This window comes from Oryzias melastigma, linkage group LG5 (genome assembly GCF_002922805.2).
Source record: "Oryzias melastigma strain HK-1 linkage group LG5, ASM292280v2, whole genome shotgun sequence".
NCBI lineage: Eukaryota > Metazoa > Chordata > Actinopteri > Beloniformes > Adrianichthyidae > Oryzias > Oryzias melastigma.
This window is the reverse complement of record NC_050516.1, coordinates 10820363-10836147: the sequence shown is the minus strand read 5'-3', so window position 1 is coordinate 10836147 and position 15785 is coordinate 10820363. Positions and strand designations below refer to the sequence as shown.

At 38.8% G+C, this 15785-nt stretch overlaps 2 protein-coding genes across 5 annotated transcripts in view; one reads left to right on the top strand and one right to left on the bottom strand.

The window, feature by feature from the left end:
* Positions 1 to 6716, top strand: part of ppfia4 (PTPRF interacting protein alpha 4) — an 85031-nt gene extending 78315 nt beyond the window's left edge. For all 4 annotated transcript variants that reach the window (XM_036211846.1, XM_036211847.1, XM_024270260.2 and 1 more), the window contains 7 exons: positions 251 to 426; positions 1782 to 1879; positions 2394 to 2569; positions 3510 to 3578; positions 3687 to 3873; positions 3975 to 4072; positions 5194 to 6716. In XM_036211846.1, the coding sequence (XP_036067739.1) occupies positions 251 to 426; positions 1782 to 1879; positions 2394 to 2569; positions 3510 to 3578; positions 3687 to 3873; positions 3975 to 4033 (765 nt within the window). In that variant the 3' untranslated portion in view covers positions 4034 to 4072; positions 5194 to 6716. The remainder of the gene's footprint in view (positions 1 to 250; positions 427 to 1781; positions 1880 to 2393; positions 2570 to 3509; positions 3579 to 3686; positions 3874 to 3974; positions 4073 to 5193) is intronic.
* Positions 6717 to 7168: 452 nt separating this feature from the next.
* myog (myogenin) lies at positions 7169 to 9274 on the bottom strand. Its single transcript, XM_024270234.2, has 3 exons — positions 8474 to 9274; positions 7976 to 8075; positions 7169 to 7890 (listed from the first exon to the last, which is right to left on the bottom strand). Exons 1-3 carry the CDS (start codon positions 8999 to 9001, stop codon positions 7772 to 7774), a joined length of 747 nt encoding a protein of 248 aa, XP_024126002.1. The 5' UTR covers positions 9002 to 9274; the 3' UTR covers positions 7169 to 7771.
* Positions 9275 to 15785: the final 6511 nt, after the last annotated feature.

The window sequence follows — 15785 nt, the reverse complement described above, 5'->3', positions numbered from 1 at the left end:
AAGACCAGTGCTTTTTTGTTCCGAAAGGTTTGATTCTCCCTTTTTTACTAATTTTTTAAAAGATATTTCTGAACAAAAAACTATTGTCAAAAGAAATGACTTTGTGTCGCTCCGTGGAGGAGAGCTTAAACACTATTTCACTAATTAAAAATATGTGAAAACGATAAGTTTGGCCTCAATGACAAATGTAATTGCTGTTATATTTTTATGTCTGTTTCCCTCACTATAACATGAGTCATTCTCCCTGCAGACCCTAGCATATGGAGACATGAATCATGAGTGGATTGGGAACGAGTGGCTGCCCAGCCTGGGTCTGCCTCAGTATCGCTCCTACTTCATGGAGTGTTTGGTGGACGCGCGGATGCTGGACCACCTGACCAAGAAAGACTTGAGGAGCCACCTTAAGATGGTGGATAGTTTTCACAGGTCTGAAGAAACACTTCTGTATCATTTTTTATATTTAGCTTCTATATTTATTTTCTCTATATGTCTAGAAATTGGCTTAATCTTAATAATCCATCCATCCGTTTTCTTAATCCCTTTTGGAGTTGCAGGGCTATCAGAGCCTGTCCCTGCAACTGTTGAGCAAAGGCTTCTTAATAATTTTCATTTGTCTTTATTTAGCTTTTGTGTGACACTTTAGGGCCTTAAACAAAGAGAAAAAGAAATATTAAATGGTTCAACATCTTTTATTGGTCACATCAGAAAGCATCCATCAACAATGACAAAGAGACAAAGATGGTAACATTCAAGGCCCCAAGATGTCTGGTAAAAGCTGAATGGAGAAAAAAATTACACACAAAATCAATTTGAGAAAAAGACTTCAGAAAAAGATTTCAGAGAAGAAAAAAGAGGAAATTTAAAAGGGAATTTCCTTTTAAAAGCAATGAAATATAAAAGAAATCTAAATAAATGTAGGAATGAGTTTTCTTTCTTAGAAAGTGTGTTTTAAAATATGTTCTCAAATGACAATATTATTGAATAATGTAGCAATAGATTGCATAAATGTTCTTATATTATAATTAGGATTGTGTATCTTTTTGCTTACATGATTTGGATACATGGTCCACAAATTGATACATAAAAGATTCAATACAAAACAGCCCAAGTCTGTCACTCAATTGGATACAATCTGGATTTTTATTATTCATTTGGCCTTTAAAGTTATAAATGGAAAGGCTTTTTAACAGAAAAACTCTTTTCTTACCAATTTAAACATCAAAAACAGCATTTCTGTGATATAACAACTTTAAACACAAAAACCTGGTGTTTTTGGTCTTTTAGACTGTTTTTTCTCTTTGTAGTTAAATAAAAGTGTCATCAAAGTTTATTGTTTGAAGTGCTGTGAAAGTAAGGATTATCAAAGGTTTCATGAACACTCTGGTTCAGTTAACTGTAAATGACCTGGCTTGGTAAAAACAAGCTTGAAATTCTTTTTGTTTGTGTTAAATGTGTGCATAAAAGGCAAAGACAGTAGAGACAAAGCAGAAAAAAAGGTTTGGCAGAGACTTGCCGATTTATTTAATACTTTTTAACCAGCATAATTTTCAATTGATACTTCTGTTACTTTTTAGATTGTTTTAATATACGTATCTATATCTTTTACATCCCTGGTGATAATATTTGATTTGAAATAGACTAGGAAAATGTGTGTATTTGTCAATTAATTGTAAAATGAACACTCATATTTCATTTTTATTTTCCGTTATGAATTGATCTTAGAAAAAGGCTGTGTTAAAGTGTTTTTAACAAGCGTGCTCCTGTTTCTTCGGGTGTGGTAGGGCTAGCCTGCAGTACGGGATCATGTGCTTGAAGAGGCTGAATTACGACAGAAAAGACCTGGATCGCAGGAGAGACGACAGCCAGCACGACATGAAAGGTGCGTTTTACACACTCGCCTCTGATCCACATCCAGACTCCCTGTGACCAGAGTTCACAAGCTGGCACACTTCAGGCCAGAGTACCACCTAGTGGTTTCACGCATTACTGTCAAGTTGTACTTAACACTTAAACAGCTGCTCGTTCAACTGCTGACATTTTTTCATATGATCTAAAGCCGCACTTGTGTGTGACGGGGACCACGCACACGCGAGCCCACACAGCCAATCCCTTCGGCCTTTTGACCTTGAGTTCAGCACATGAACTTGACTCAGCTGTTGTGTCAAATCAGAATTGTGTCCTGTTTACAGCAGACACACTCATACAGACACACACTCCGCCTGTTCCATCTTGGAAAGCTGGCTGACAGCTGGGCTTTAATGAACAAAGGGGAGTGTGCAAGCGAGTTAACGGGACCGTAAAGTTCTCTTTTTTTCCCCTCATTCCTTCGTCACAGAACATTTATACTTTAGGTCAAATGTTTTTGAATTTAAATTACCACGTTTTGATTTCAGATGTTTTAGTGTGGACTAATGAGCAGGTGATCCACTGGATCCAGTCCATTGGTCTGAGGGACTACAGCAGCAACCTGTTGGAGAGCGGCGTTCATGGAGCCCTCATTGCTTTGGATGAGACCTTTGACTACAGCAGCCTCGCGCTCATCTTACAGATCCCTATGCAGAACACACAGGTGGATATAGCAGTTCACATTTGTTTACAATCATGATTAAAACATTGTTTAAATTCCACTTATCCAGTCTGATTTGTCCTAAAAAAAAGAAAAAATAACAATAAATTAACTAAAAAAAAAATGCATTACCTAGTGTGAATGCTTTTTGCTGAGGATGCTGATGCTGTTTGGTGAAAATGCTGACGTAATCTATTGAAGGGGTTTGCTGACAAACTATTTACAAAATGCTAAATTTGCAAAAGACTTGAAATTTTGCTAGAGAACTATGAAAGACCACTAAAGTTAGCCTAAATTTGTGAAAAAATTGTAGTAAATTTGCTTAAAAATCCTCAATACATGCCAATTTTGCAAAAACCTGTAGGCCTAGTGTGTTCCTTAAATATGAGATAAACTCAGAATTAGCCTCCCCAAAAAATTATACATGTCCAATTAGGGTAAAAAGGCTAATTTGCTAAAATACTAGCTCAACTCCATAATAGCCAAAAAATCCTCAGTAAATGCCACATCAAAGACGTTAGCCTAACAAACAACAATGGATAACAAAATAGTCCAGAATGTTAGCATACAGCATATTGGCTAAATTCCAAATGAGCATTAAAAAAAAAACTCTGTAGATATTAGCCAAAAACGCTAGCATGTTGCTAAAGTACTAGCTCAACTCCAAAATATAATTACCTAAATAAAATTACCTAATAATGAAGCCCCCTTATGGTCTGTTGATCAACAGTTTTCTTTTTAATTTGCTTTTATTTTCTCCTCCACCTACCATTATTCCCTCTCTGACTCTTCCATCTGCTCCCAAATCAAGTTTGGCTCTTTGTTTTATATAATAGATTTATTGTGGCTCACAAGTCTGTGTTGTTTTACTTTACAGGCATTTTAGGAGTTTTTGCTTATAATGTCACAAGTTTCTGTCTCACAGAAGAGTTTAATTTTTCAGGCACGGCAGGTTTTGGAGCGAGAGTTCAACAACATGTTAGCCCTGGGAACGGACCGTCGATCGGAAGAGGTGACCTCTGCAGACCTTCACGTCAAATTCCGTCAACAGTGACATTCAGTTCTCAAGCAGGTACAGAGCAGTTGAAAAGCTGTAATGTACTTTTTTCCCTCCCTGCAGGGTGGAGATGAAAAATCATTTCGACGCTCTCCATCCTGGCGCAAGAGATTCAGAGCTCGCGAGGGAGGGGCGGGCCTGGGGATGATGGCAGGCTCCATGGAAACGCTACCCGCCGGCTTCCGCATGCCATCCATGTCTATGCCTCCCTCTATGAATTTGGCAGCCAAGAAGCAACTCCAACCTGAAGGTTTGTTATACTAACTTCTCTGCTGTGATGAGTCTTTTCTGTGTGTGACTAACGTTTTTCTCTGCATGGATTGCGTCCAAAATGCACTGCAAACTGTTAAGCTCCTCCCCCAGTGCCCGCAAGACTCGACCCCTCAGCTGTGAGGACCTACTCATGCTAACCACTCTCTGCTTGCTAACAGGAGTGTAAATACTAACAGGTAAGTTAACAAAACAATAACTATCACTGAAAAAACTGGGTATTAACTAAATGTTACCAGTTGTGTGTAATAATTTGCTTTTACAACATTATAAAACAAATCTGCAGAATTTCAAAGGATTTTCCATTTAGCCATATCATATTATACCATCTGGACTTTAAACAAATTGTCTAAGGACACTTAGAGGAACAAAATTCAAAAACCTGTTACCACTTTGAACCCAAATGGAAGCTCTCTCTGAAGGAAAAATTAACCTCTGAAATAGTGGGGCAGTGTAGGAAAATAAAATTACACTCTGACATCCCCCTTAAAAATGAGTCCAAATTTTTTACCCCACTGGCAGTTTTTTTAAGTAAGTAAAAAAAATCTGCCAATGGGGTAAAATAATTGTCTTTAAGAGGACTTCAAGTCCAAGTCAGCTTTATTGTCAAATATAATGCATACACACAATATATATAGCACAGACTGAATTGTCTTCCTCTCAACCCATGGTGCAAACAGACAATAAAAATGACAATAATAATAAAAATAATAACAGCATCTGTTTTACAAAATATATAAAACCTGTGTCATTTTCTAGAACATAGTTTCTGCAGAGCGGCAGGAGTTCATCAGCAATTACACTGAAAAAAGTGAAACATTGGATCAATTACCAAAAGTTCTGTAATTTGTTACATTTAATATTTTTCCTCAAACTTAAATTTTGAGTTGATGGGTTACTCAACTCAAAAATTTAATTTGATATGAACACTAATATTTTTAAATGAATCAATTACAGAGCTTTAACTGATTGATCCAATGCTTCATTTTTTACTATGCAGCCTCTTAGTTGTGGATGGAAGTAAGCTTCAGCTGACTTTCCATAATTCTTTAATTTGCACTATAGTATGTTATGGGAACATGCTAAAAACATGGTTACTTTTTACATCTAAAAAATACTTGTACAAAGACAGACTATTTTCCCTTCAGTACTTTTTTTTTTTTTGCTTTCTGTTGGATCATACCTAGTTAGAAACATTGTTAATTATCAACATATAATTCTCTTTTGTCTTAATTCAATGCTTACTTTGCTTTTAAGTCAAGTTGCAAATAAGTTTCCTCTTTTTCCTCCTCTCTTCCAGTGCATTCTCATTACCTGTACGGGCATGAGCTTGCGGCCTTTTAAGGGTGAAATGCCAAAACCAGAGACGGAGACCTGGTGCCTCAGACGGAACCTCCACCCCTCTCTGTTGCTCCAATCTCACCCTCCACCCTTTGTGTTCCACTCCTCCTGAATTGTGCAATACAAAGACCAACACTGGCCTTTGAACTGTAAAGGGTGCTCATTGGCTGAGCTCGCTGCTGTAAAGGAGGCTCACCTCGGCCTCGTCCAGTTGACCCCAGTGCTCCCAGTAGCCTCGTCATTGTGGTGTTGTGCTCCCGCCCGCTCCTCTGGTCTCAGCTGTGGGTTCTTGTCCTGGTTCCAGCATTCTGAAAATGGCCCTATCCAAAAAGTTCTCTCTGTGTTAGCATTTGAATGGTAGAAAAAAGATTTAGAAAGATGGCGACCGGTCATGTGATGTGGACTTGACAGTGATAAATACTTGTATAAATGGCAGATCCCACTGCACATTACCCCTCTACCGGTTATGCAAGGTATTACTCACTTATCCGCTCTGTAAATAAAATGGATGACTTATGTTTTTTATAAAAATCATATAAATATTATATATATACATATATATATATTGGAAATATATATGGAAAATATTAGAATATTGCTGTATGACACCCAATGCCCTGTATTCAATAGTGACTGTTCTCTTTCTCTTTCTTTCTCTCTGTCGGACCTTGAAGTGTCTTTTACTGTATGCTGTAAGTGTGTGTTGGTGTTGGAAGGCGGGAGGCTTCACTAACGAAAGCGTGCATTTCTACTCAGACTCTTCCTAAAAGGTTCATGGGTCCAATTCTCTCTTTGCCTCCTCACCGGCTCTTTCCTACTTTTTTTTTTTCCTTTTTTGACATGATGTAGCTTTGACTTCTCCACCTCTCCTCTCCTCTCCGCCTCCGTCGCCTTCCGTCAACACTATGTAGCCTAGAGTAGGGAGAATAATTTAATGTGAAGAATGAGTGGATGAATGAGCCTCTGCTGCAGACTGTGTGTTTGTGTGTGTGGGAAAGACCAACCCCAGCCATGTGACAGTGACTTTTCTCTGTGGATGTTAACACGGTAGCTTTTCTCTGTTCCAAACATCTCTCAAGTCAAACTGTAAACTGCTGCTCGACAACGGCCAATGAAATCCAAGCGATCGTCCTCTGAGTGACAAACTCGTCGTCTGGTCTCAAATGGGCATCTGTTGCCATGGAGACGTGCTGCAGCGCAGTCTCTTGGCTGACCAACTCCTCATCTGAAGACAGCACAGTACATGAACAGTGGTTTGATAGACGGCTGTGCATTTTTTAAATCTATTTATTTTAACGTTTTTTTTTTTTTTCCAAGGTGTGTAAAAGGTGTAATGTGCTACGTGGCAGCTATGAGTACTGTGTCTTTATTCCAGGTGTGAAACAATGCTGACAAATCAAGATTTTATTATTTGGCTATCCAAAAAAAGTGTACTGTATTTATGATTCAATGTAAACATGAGTAAAGTTGTTTTTTAAAGATTTCGGAGGTTCATTTTGATTTAAGGTCACAATTTTTTTAGTTAAAAAACATTCCCAGTAGTATTTTAATTATGATTTTCACATTTTCAACCAAAATCCCACAACCTAAATGTATTAAAAAGCAATTTTTCATGTTGATCTGAAGCCTTTGTTTCAAAAATCTCCTCTGAGGGGGCGTGGCTTCTGGAGCTGAGCTGAGCAGCCCCGCCCCAGACAGATGAGGGGTTTAGCGCATGTGCAGCAGAGCTGTTGTGACGTAAAGAAGGATCATTCATTCAAACAGAGCATGTCTGTGACAGTTTGACTGACAGCAATTTAAAAGGAGAAATACTCGGAAATGATTTCTTATTACATTTGTTCTCTTTCATGAGAAAAATGCCAAACATACATGTTAAAAACTCATAAAACAGGATTTTCATCGGAGGGAGACTTGAAAGACATCATAAGGCAAAGTATTGAAAATGCTTCTTTATTGCAAGAACTGAAAAGAAAATATCACCTTTGAAAACATCTACAAATGCACAACAATCTTAGTTATAAAAGTCAAAAATAAGTTAGCAAAAAATAAAAATAGCAAAACCACTCTGTAGAAAAAAAAGGGAACGTATTTACATCACTGGCATTTATAACCTGTTTAAATTAAGCAGATCTTGGTCAAAACTGCCATGGTACATATTGGCCCCACAAATAAACTCATGTTTTGTTTGAACATTTAAAACTCACACAAAAAGAATGGAAGAAATAGGGGAAAGGTTTCGAAAAGAGGAACATCTAATTTAAGTAAAGTGAAGAATCAAGCTTTGTCATTTGAATCTTTGATTCTGGAAGCAAACATATACGAGAGATCCACTCTAGTAACTAGGTGTTCATGCAACAAAGTCCTGTGAATCATGGGAAAGGGCAGCCAATAAGGAAAGGAAGAATTGGTTCTGGCTTGAAGACCATAGGAACAAAGTTCAATGACATTTTTTATAATTTTGCATAAAATAAAACACTCAAACCAGAATTTAAAAAAAGGAAGTTTAGGATTTTTGTGCCAGGATAGTTCTGGTGGTTCTATTTGGGAATGTCCACAGAAAAGGTGACAGGTCCATCAGCTGCAGAGATGCCCTCCACGATAGAAGTCAAGGAGCGCATGTTCCTCTGCTCTGGAGAGTCGGCGACACTCAGAAGATCTGCAGACGACAAGAATGGGTTCCACAGTCAAAACCGGTGGAGGCGCTCTAGTGACACCTAATGGGACCTCTGAAGAGTACTCACCCTCGCTGCTGTAGCTCTGCGGGCACTGCTCGGGAGTGCTGCTCCACTCCGGGCTGCTGCAGCAGGTGCTGCCTGAGCTGGGTTCGCTTGACGATGACACCTGTTGCCATGGACACGCACAGGCAGAAGTTGCTGTCAGTCACTGTTGCACAAAGCCTCACAGATAAACACAGAAGACCAGAGTAGCCTCACACACTCAACCACTAACGTGATTTCTCAGAGGCAAAAAACTGTCTCCCCAAAAGTTATGGACATTATTAAGCAGTCGGTGTCTCTGATAAATATATTTATATAAAACCAAATAACTTGCTTTAAAATAACTTATTTATACAACATTTATATACAGAATGCTGAGATTAAATCCAAAAACATCTACAACCATCAGTTTTACCAGCAATTTTTCCACCATTTTTTAGTCTCCAAATTTGTCTTCCCTTTTCCAAATCATTCAAACTGTGACTTCTCCTCTCTTCTCAACCCGGTTTTCATCCTACTTACTCGTGGCTGGGCCGGGCTGGGTCGGTAGTGCAGTCCCTGCTGTCCCGTCTCTGTGTCCTGCTGGTTCAGGGAGGACACCAAAGCCTGCAGCCTTTCAATGTACTGGATGGCGCTCCGCAAGATCTCCACCTTGGGCAACCTCTGGTTGGGGTTCATCAGGGTGCTCCTCTTCAGAGCATCGAAGGCCTCGTTCACCTTCTTTAGGCGTCTCTTCTCCCTCAGCGTGGCTGCTCTTCGGCGGTCCATCGTCACCGTCTTTCTTTTGCACAGCTTACAGGCCCAGGGCAGGCACTGGCCGGGGCAGTGAGACTCAGAGTGAGGTGACAGGCTGGATGGAGATGATTTGTCCTCAGTGGCGGGCGCCCCAACGCCTCCAGGGAGGCTCCCGCACAACCCCATCATGGAGTTTCTGTCCTGGTACCCAGTTTGGTCATAAGCCCCGGGCAGGCGAGAGGGGAAGTAGCTGTCCCCTCCTTCATAGAAGCGCTGGTCAGGGAAAAAGTAAGGATTGGTCTCGAAAAGCTCCATGGTGGGCAACTGTGGTCTGAAAGTAAAGGAGCAAGGATCCTGCTTTCCCTTAGGAACCACTCTTTACTCTTCGGTCCTGCGTCTGGAGCTTATGTTGGAGTGTATGCTTGTCTTCCTCCTGGCCTGAGTTTGTGATGAGTGGAAGACGTGTGGAGAACAACTGGTGAGGAGCAACTGTAGGCTGGCATTTAAACCCCTCTGCCTGTTGCAGGATCACAGGGTTAAATTTAGCACTTGCCTCCAGAAACCTGACACGACGTTTAGCTGTTGCTGCACATCTACGCTTCATATCTCTGTTGGGCCTTGCTCTCTAGGGGCTTTAAGACCCATTCGTGTGTTTGCGTGTGTGTGCCCCTTCTGTGGATCACTGGGCCCATTTGTGGCCAGGATATGATCAAGTTGCTGTGGAAATGATAACCTTAGATCAATTATGTCTGTCTTAATAGGATAATCCCAGACTCCTTCCAGACACTAAGCATCTCATTCAGGAGGACACTATGGGTGCACATGCAGGGACAGTATGGAGACAGTTGGTATAGCAAGACGTTGAGAGTTCGTGTTGATTGTTTTGTGATGGCAACCAGAAACAGAGAGAATTGAACTAACTAGAATAACCCTGTCATTCTAGCTATGAACTGGGCTTCCCCGTCTGAAGCAGACAAGTCTTTACAGGCATGTACAGCTCAGGAAGTGAAGTTTGAAGCTGACACAAGCTCACGTTACTCTCAGAGAGGGATGGGACAGTGAGGAGAGGACCATGCAGGACGGAAGGAACGTCTTTCGATGGCCTAAATTCTTCCAGACGGTCGGCGGGTGCTAATCCTTCCAGGACGTGTCTCACCTCACAAGTTAATTATGACCAACTTTTGCAAACATGGACACACAACTAAAACAACGCTTTGTCAACAGAGAGGTGTTATGCATCCTGCTTCACTCACTTTATTTTTGTGTCCCTTTCACTGCTTTGTTAAGCCTCTACGCGTTTGTTTTTTCCTGTTTTTTCTATGCAGGACTTGTCAACTCACATGTTCATAAAATTATGGGTGGAGTTTTGCATCTTGCTGCTGCTGTGCTGCAACTTCTCAACATGACCTGCCATTCTGCTCACCTGGAAGGTGGGGCAAATGATTTTAATTAGCACCTGCCAGGTATTTGAGTCAGAGGCCGCCTCACCAGGGCAGGCAGGGAGAAGAGCAGGAGGCATCTGGGTCTGAGATTTAGGATTTGTTGTGTTCTTTTACTGCCCTCTTTGTCCTCAGTAGTCTTACACTGCTAGGTTTTGTTATTTTAGTTTGGGGTTGGACCTTGTAGTCTTGATTTGCAGGCTTTATTTGTTTTCCTTAGGTATAGTTTTAGTTAGGCAGCCATTAGCAGCGAGCTGCTGAGTCTGACGGTCGACATGGCTGGGTCAGCAGTATCCCTGACTTATTTTATGTTTGGCCGAGGTTCCAATCCCTTTTAGTTTGTCTTTTTGTTTGAACCAGCACACTAATTATTTCATTTATTTCTTTGTTTTGTGACTCTGGGTTTTGCTTATTTAATAAACTCTGTTCCTTTTACTCGTACTGGTGTTGAGTTTTTACGTTTTTGCCCCTTTGGTATTTATTTCCCTAAACCTGAGCCAGGTGTGCCTGTTGGGGACGTAACAGAAGCAGCTTTGGAATGATGTGTTGCATCACTTTTTGGTTACAAGAAATATCATCTGGCATAATTTTTGCCTAAAATTTGTCTTGTGTTGGGGTCGATACCAACCCGTTTTAGTTTTTAATCAAAGCTTTTAGACCAAAGATAAAATTTTTACAATGATTTGTTTTGTATTCTAAAATGCTCTGGCTGAAGCTATGTTCTTTCTGGTGCTACGGTCAGTTTTGACCCGATTATATAAAATAACATAAAGCAATAGTCAGAGTCAAAATTAAAATCATTAGTGGATTTCAGCCAACACCATCTCCCAGTCATGTGAGCTTCAGGGATGCTCATTTGTCCAGTTCAGTTGCTATAAAACAAAATAAACAAAGTCAGGCATGTCCAGACACACAAAGACTTTACAGGTTTTCTTAATCATTTTGCTGCATTTCTCATAACAGAATTAAACTTCTCACAACAGTTAGCGCAACATCCACAACATTTAGTCATTTGTGCACAACCTAGTGTCAGTTTCATGTTCATTTCATCCAGTGGCAAATCCTTTTGGACACAAACCAAATGAAGTATGAATCTCCACAAAATGATCACTTTTGACTTTAATCATTGTTTTTGTCATACCTGTCAAAATTATTTAAAGTTCTACAGGTTGATTAGTCATTGTTTAAACAACTACTAATCTTCATTTCATGGCTTGTGTCTTTGCACACAGACTTGTTGTTCTCTAACATTTCTTACATCCAGTTTTTATTGTGTTTCCATGAACGAGTCCATAAACTTTTTTAAAGAGAACCTCATTATACACTGATGAAAAGAGGTCTGTGAACTATTAGTTGGAACCCGGTTGGAACCAATGATAATGATGTGAACTTCCATCACTCTGCTGCATACTGGCAGTGGTTTGCAGAACATGATAGGATGCTTGTGGAGTATCTCTATTTCTAAATCCAATTGAGGAGTATTTTCACTCCTTTAGGTGGAAGGTATATGACCATCGTCCAGATACCCAAATGACCTGCTAGAGGTCATGAATGCAGCTGGTGATGACATCACAGCAGAGTCCTGCAAAGGGTGGAAGATACTTTCCTCTGTGCATTGATAGAGCTGATATTTACTGTGATGTAGATGAAAATATGTAGCCATATGTGACAGAAATGTCTGTTTTACAGTATTTTCAGTTTCAAAACTACTTCACTAAGATTACTGAGGAAAAGGGAGTTTATTTTTGTTGTTTTCTTTCCATTTGCACAATGTTAGGAATGGTTGCAAATAAACAGTGCAATGTGCATATTCAGTCTTTTTTTTATTGAATTCTAGTTTTCAAAATGCCATGCATGATACATACTAGTGCTGTCTTCACATTACATGAATAGGGAGGCACCTCCGTAGTTTCAATGGAAACATGATGAAATCTTTTGACTTGATCTTTCAAAGAAGCTTGAGTCAGAACTTGTCATTTTGACAACACTGACACTGACATAAAAACTTGCTTTTGAAGCATGAACTACCCATTTTTGAGCTAGTAACTAGTATTTTGAGAAAGTGACCTGCTTTTGCAGGTTATCTGGCATGTTTTGGAGTTTGCACAAATTGTTTTGAGAAACGCCTTAGCAGCAAACTTTAATGCTGTTGTGAGAAATGCACTAAATCGATTGTGAAAGCTTTAATATGTGAATCAAAGGTAAATGAGCTGTCAAGCCATATTCCTAAATATTTATGAGCTGACACGTTGTAGTGTCGTCTCATCAAAGGTTGAAATACTGTCCTCACAATGTGTCAGAGCAGAATGATGATTGAAAATCATACATTTTGTTTTACTAGCATTGATTTGGGGGTGAAGACTAGAGAAAGCTAGCTAACTATCCAGCTAGATCCATTGATTCTATTGCTAGCTAGCAAGCTATCTTGCTAGCTAGCTATCTAGTTATGTATTTGACACATGGTCAAAGAAATATATCCAGAAAACAAGTCTGGGCATGATTAACTTTACAAATATCACAGCAGTGATGACAGAAAAGTGTTTCAACGTCCCATCTCAAGGGTTATGCTGTCTAAGAAAAGTGAAGCAGAAGTTAATTTATAATTTTCTCTCCCTTGTTGTTAAGATCATGAAACAGAAGTGTTTGTTTTAGCTCATAAAACAAACAAGTAGCTTCACTTCTGGACAGGCAGACTTGTCATCTAGTCTTGGAGGTTTGGGCTCTGGTTAAGGCAAAGTAGGATGCTGGCACAGGACTGCAGCGCGCTGTCAGGTTAGTCTGTGATGGATAGTCACTGATGGTGGACGGAGTACAAAGAAGCCTGTGTTGGACTCAGGGGTGCAGCAGGGAGGGGGCCTGCAGTGTGTCAGAGTCACTCATAACCCTCTGTCATCTTAACCCATTGTCAGCAGAACTAGAGGCTGTGCATGTGTGCGTGGGTGTGTGTGTGTGTATGTTGAGAAACAAATCCCCTCTCAAGATTTTAAAGAGAGCACTTAAGACACAATCAATTTAAATATTTGGAGGAAGTTCTAATTGTTGTGAAATGTGATCTTTGAGGTAATCACAAGAATTATTTACATTTGATCATATTTTTTAAAACTACTAGCATGTGATCACCTTCAAAATAAAATACCTCCAATTAAAGATCATTACAAAGTTGGAACAGTAAAACTAAATCAGTTTGATTGGTCTCTTTGTCTGTGTCCTCGTAGGAATTGCCCTCTCTGTGGCAACTCTTGCACGATCTCCTCAGTGACAAGCAGCAGCACATTGTGGGACAGCTGAGCTGGGGCAGGGGGGGTTCCTTTTCACCTCAGGTTAGCCTTATGATCATTGCTGACCTGGAGATCTGTCATCTGAGAGCAAACAGGAAATCTCCACCATGAAAGAGGAGAGTAACATAACAAAAGTGTTGGTTAAAGGTGGATGAAGTGGAGCATCCGTCCAGTGAGCTCTAATATTAGATACAAGTACAGATGATTTAATCTGTAAATCAACAAGACTCCTGTCGAAGTTTTATTTCTTAACATTCGTGAAAGTTTTCAAAAGAAAAATCTTATCAAATGATTTGACTTGATGATTTTTAACAGTGCTGATATGATCAGCAAGAATAATTTTTATTATGACTTCATCACTAAAATGTACCTTCCTCACATTTAGTAACTTTAAAGCAACAATTAAAATGCATGAATTTTGTGTGGGAAATCAATATGGTTCTAACATGTATTTCTTTATATTTCAGTTACCACAGAGAATCAATTTGAAGAAAGAGCAACAAATAGAAATCCTTCTTATGGCTGGTTCAGCAAAGGAATGTATAATCGCACACAGCATTACAAACATACTGTAAATCAAGATTATTTTAGAAGTGTTCTTCAGAATTGAAAAATGTTACTGACAAAATGAAAGTCATACAGAGCATATTATATAAGTATTAAATAAAAAATAATAATTGATGTTTAGAAACATTTATTTTTCCTATCATGGAGACTTACAGAATGGAAGACTGTCAAAACCCCAATGGAAGAGCCTTGAATGCAGATATACAGATGATGAGTATGAAAAATAAAAACTAATAAACCAGAAGAGATTTAAAAGACCTACAAAATCAAGGCTATCCAAGAACAGACCTGTCCAGTTTGTGCACCATCAGTAGTTTTCTTCATTAAACTTACATCTTTAATGAATTTTCTTTTTTCATTCATTTTAATCCTGAACTTAAATAAACTAAATGACAACAAGAGACTATTTTACTCATTAGAATGGCTGGGTAGAGGTCCAAATGAAGCCATCCTTACCAAACAGTACAACGACCTTATAGCTCTGACATCCACTCATTTATTTAGAACATTAGATAAAAAAAAAAAAAAAAAAACATTTCCTGACTCTAAACGGGAGTTAATGACTTCAAAATAAAAGCACAAAATTGTAACATCGCTGGCAATAAACTAAAAAATGTGTCAGATTACACCGCCTTCACTCAGGAGTGGATGGGATAGGCTCCAGCAACCATGTGACCTTGAAGGGGACTAAAGAAATCTATGGATGGACAATCTAGATTATGTGTGCATCAGAATATTTGAACAATTTGCACATTATTTAACCATATTAGACAAAAATCAATAAAAAATGTTTTTTTATTGATTTATATCTTGGATGTGCAAAATACAAGATCACTGTTTTAAAAAATATATTATCAATGGGGTTGATTGGATGAGATACACAGCAAAAATGTATGTCTACATTTATTCTACAATTGCAAAAAAAACTGTATGGTTTCAAACTGCTTTTAAAAAGCAAAGCAGCGACTTGGTTTATAGAATTTGTGTCTAAGTTCTAAAATACTGAATTTTTTTTCCAATTTATTAACCCTAAAGCAAAAGTATTTACATGATTTTCAATATGTTGAATTTTTCTGAGTGTCATGGGTCTTTGGGTAAAGTCTCTCATCTCCCTGGAATGGGTGGACCAAAGACCAAGTCTCCAGTATCATTATTTTAGTCATTTATTTTCTCAAATTTCAAATTTTCTCGCATGTTTTTAGGATCTTCCTGTGATTTTATTTTCCATTTTGTTACATAAACCACAATTGAAAATGAAAGAAAGCTACTCTCATTTATCATGTGTTGTCATATTTTGAACTATCTTTTAATGACAAATACTTTTTATTGGGTAAAATTACCCAGCAAAAGTGATGGTGTAACTTTTTATAGCAAAAGTATTCTAGGGTTAATGTGATCACAATTATCTTGATCTTTTTTAAGAGCTTTAAATACAGCAATAGGGGATTTTTCCAAGTGAAAACCATTGATTATGAATTTTAAGCAAAGGTTTGACGAAGTTTATCTCTGGAAAGCAGTAGAATTGGTCACTATGGTGACAGCGACGACAATCTGTCTTTTCTGTTGTACAATAAATGTAAATACACTGGTGGACTTCCTGCTGATTAGTGTTTCAATATGTTGACTTTGAAATATAAAGTTTGTTTAGTCCTGAATGAATGAAAGTTGAACCAGTGAAGATGAAAAGAACTCAGAGCCACGCTGGTTTCAATTGAGTAATGATCCTTACATAAGTCTCAGCGCTGAACCGTTTGACTGATCTCTAAAGGTGATGTGACACTACTGTGGCCCGAATAATCGTCGGGAGAATGCTCC

Bases quoted from the DNA above. Each gene is read 5' to 3' on its own strand.
- myog (XM_024270234.2), bottom strand. From the start codon at position 9,001: ATGGAGCTTTTCGAGACCAATCCTTACTTTTTCCCTGACCAGCGCTTC. The intron at 8,076-8,473 runs GTAAGTAGGATG...CCATGGCAACAG, and splicing joins CCAGCCCGGCCCAGCCACGA to GTGTCATCGTCAAGCGAACC. The intron at 7,891-7,975 runs GTGAGTACTCTT...TGTCGTCTGCAG, and splicing joins GCAGAGCTACAGCAGCGAGG to ATCTTCTGAGTGTCGCCGAC.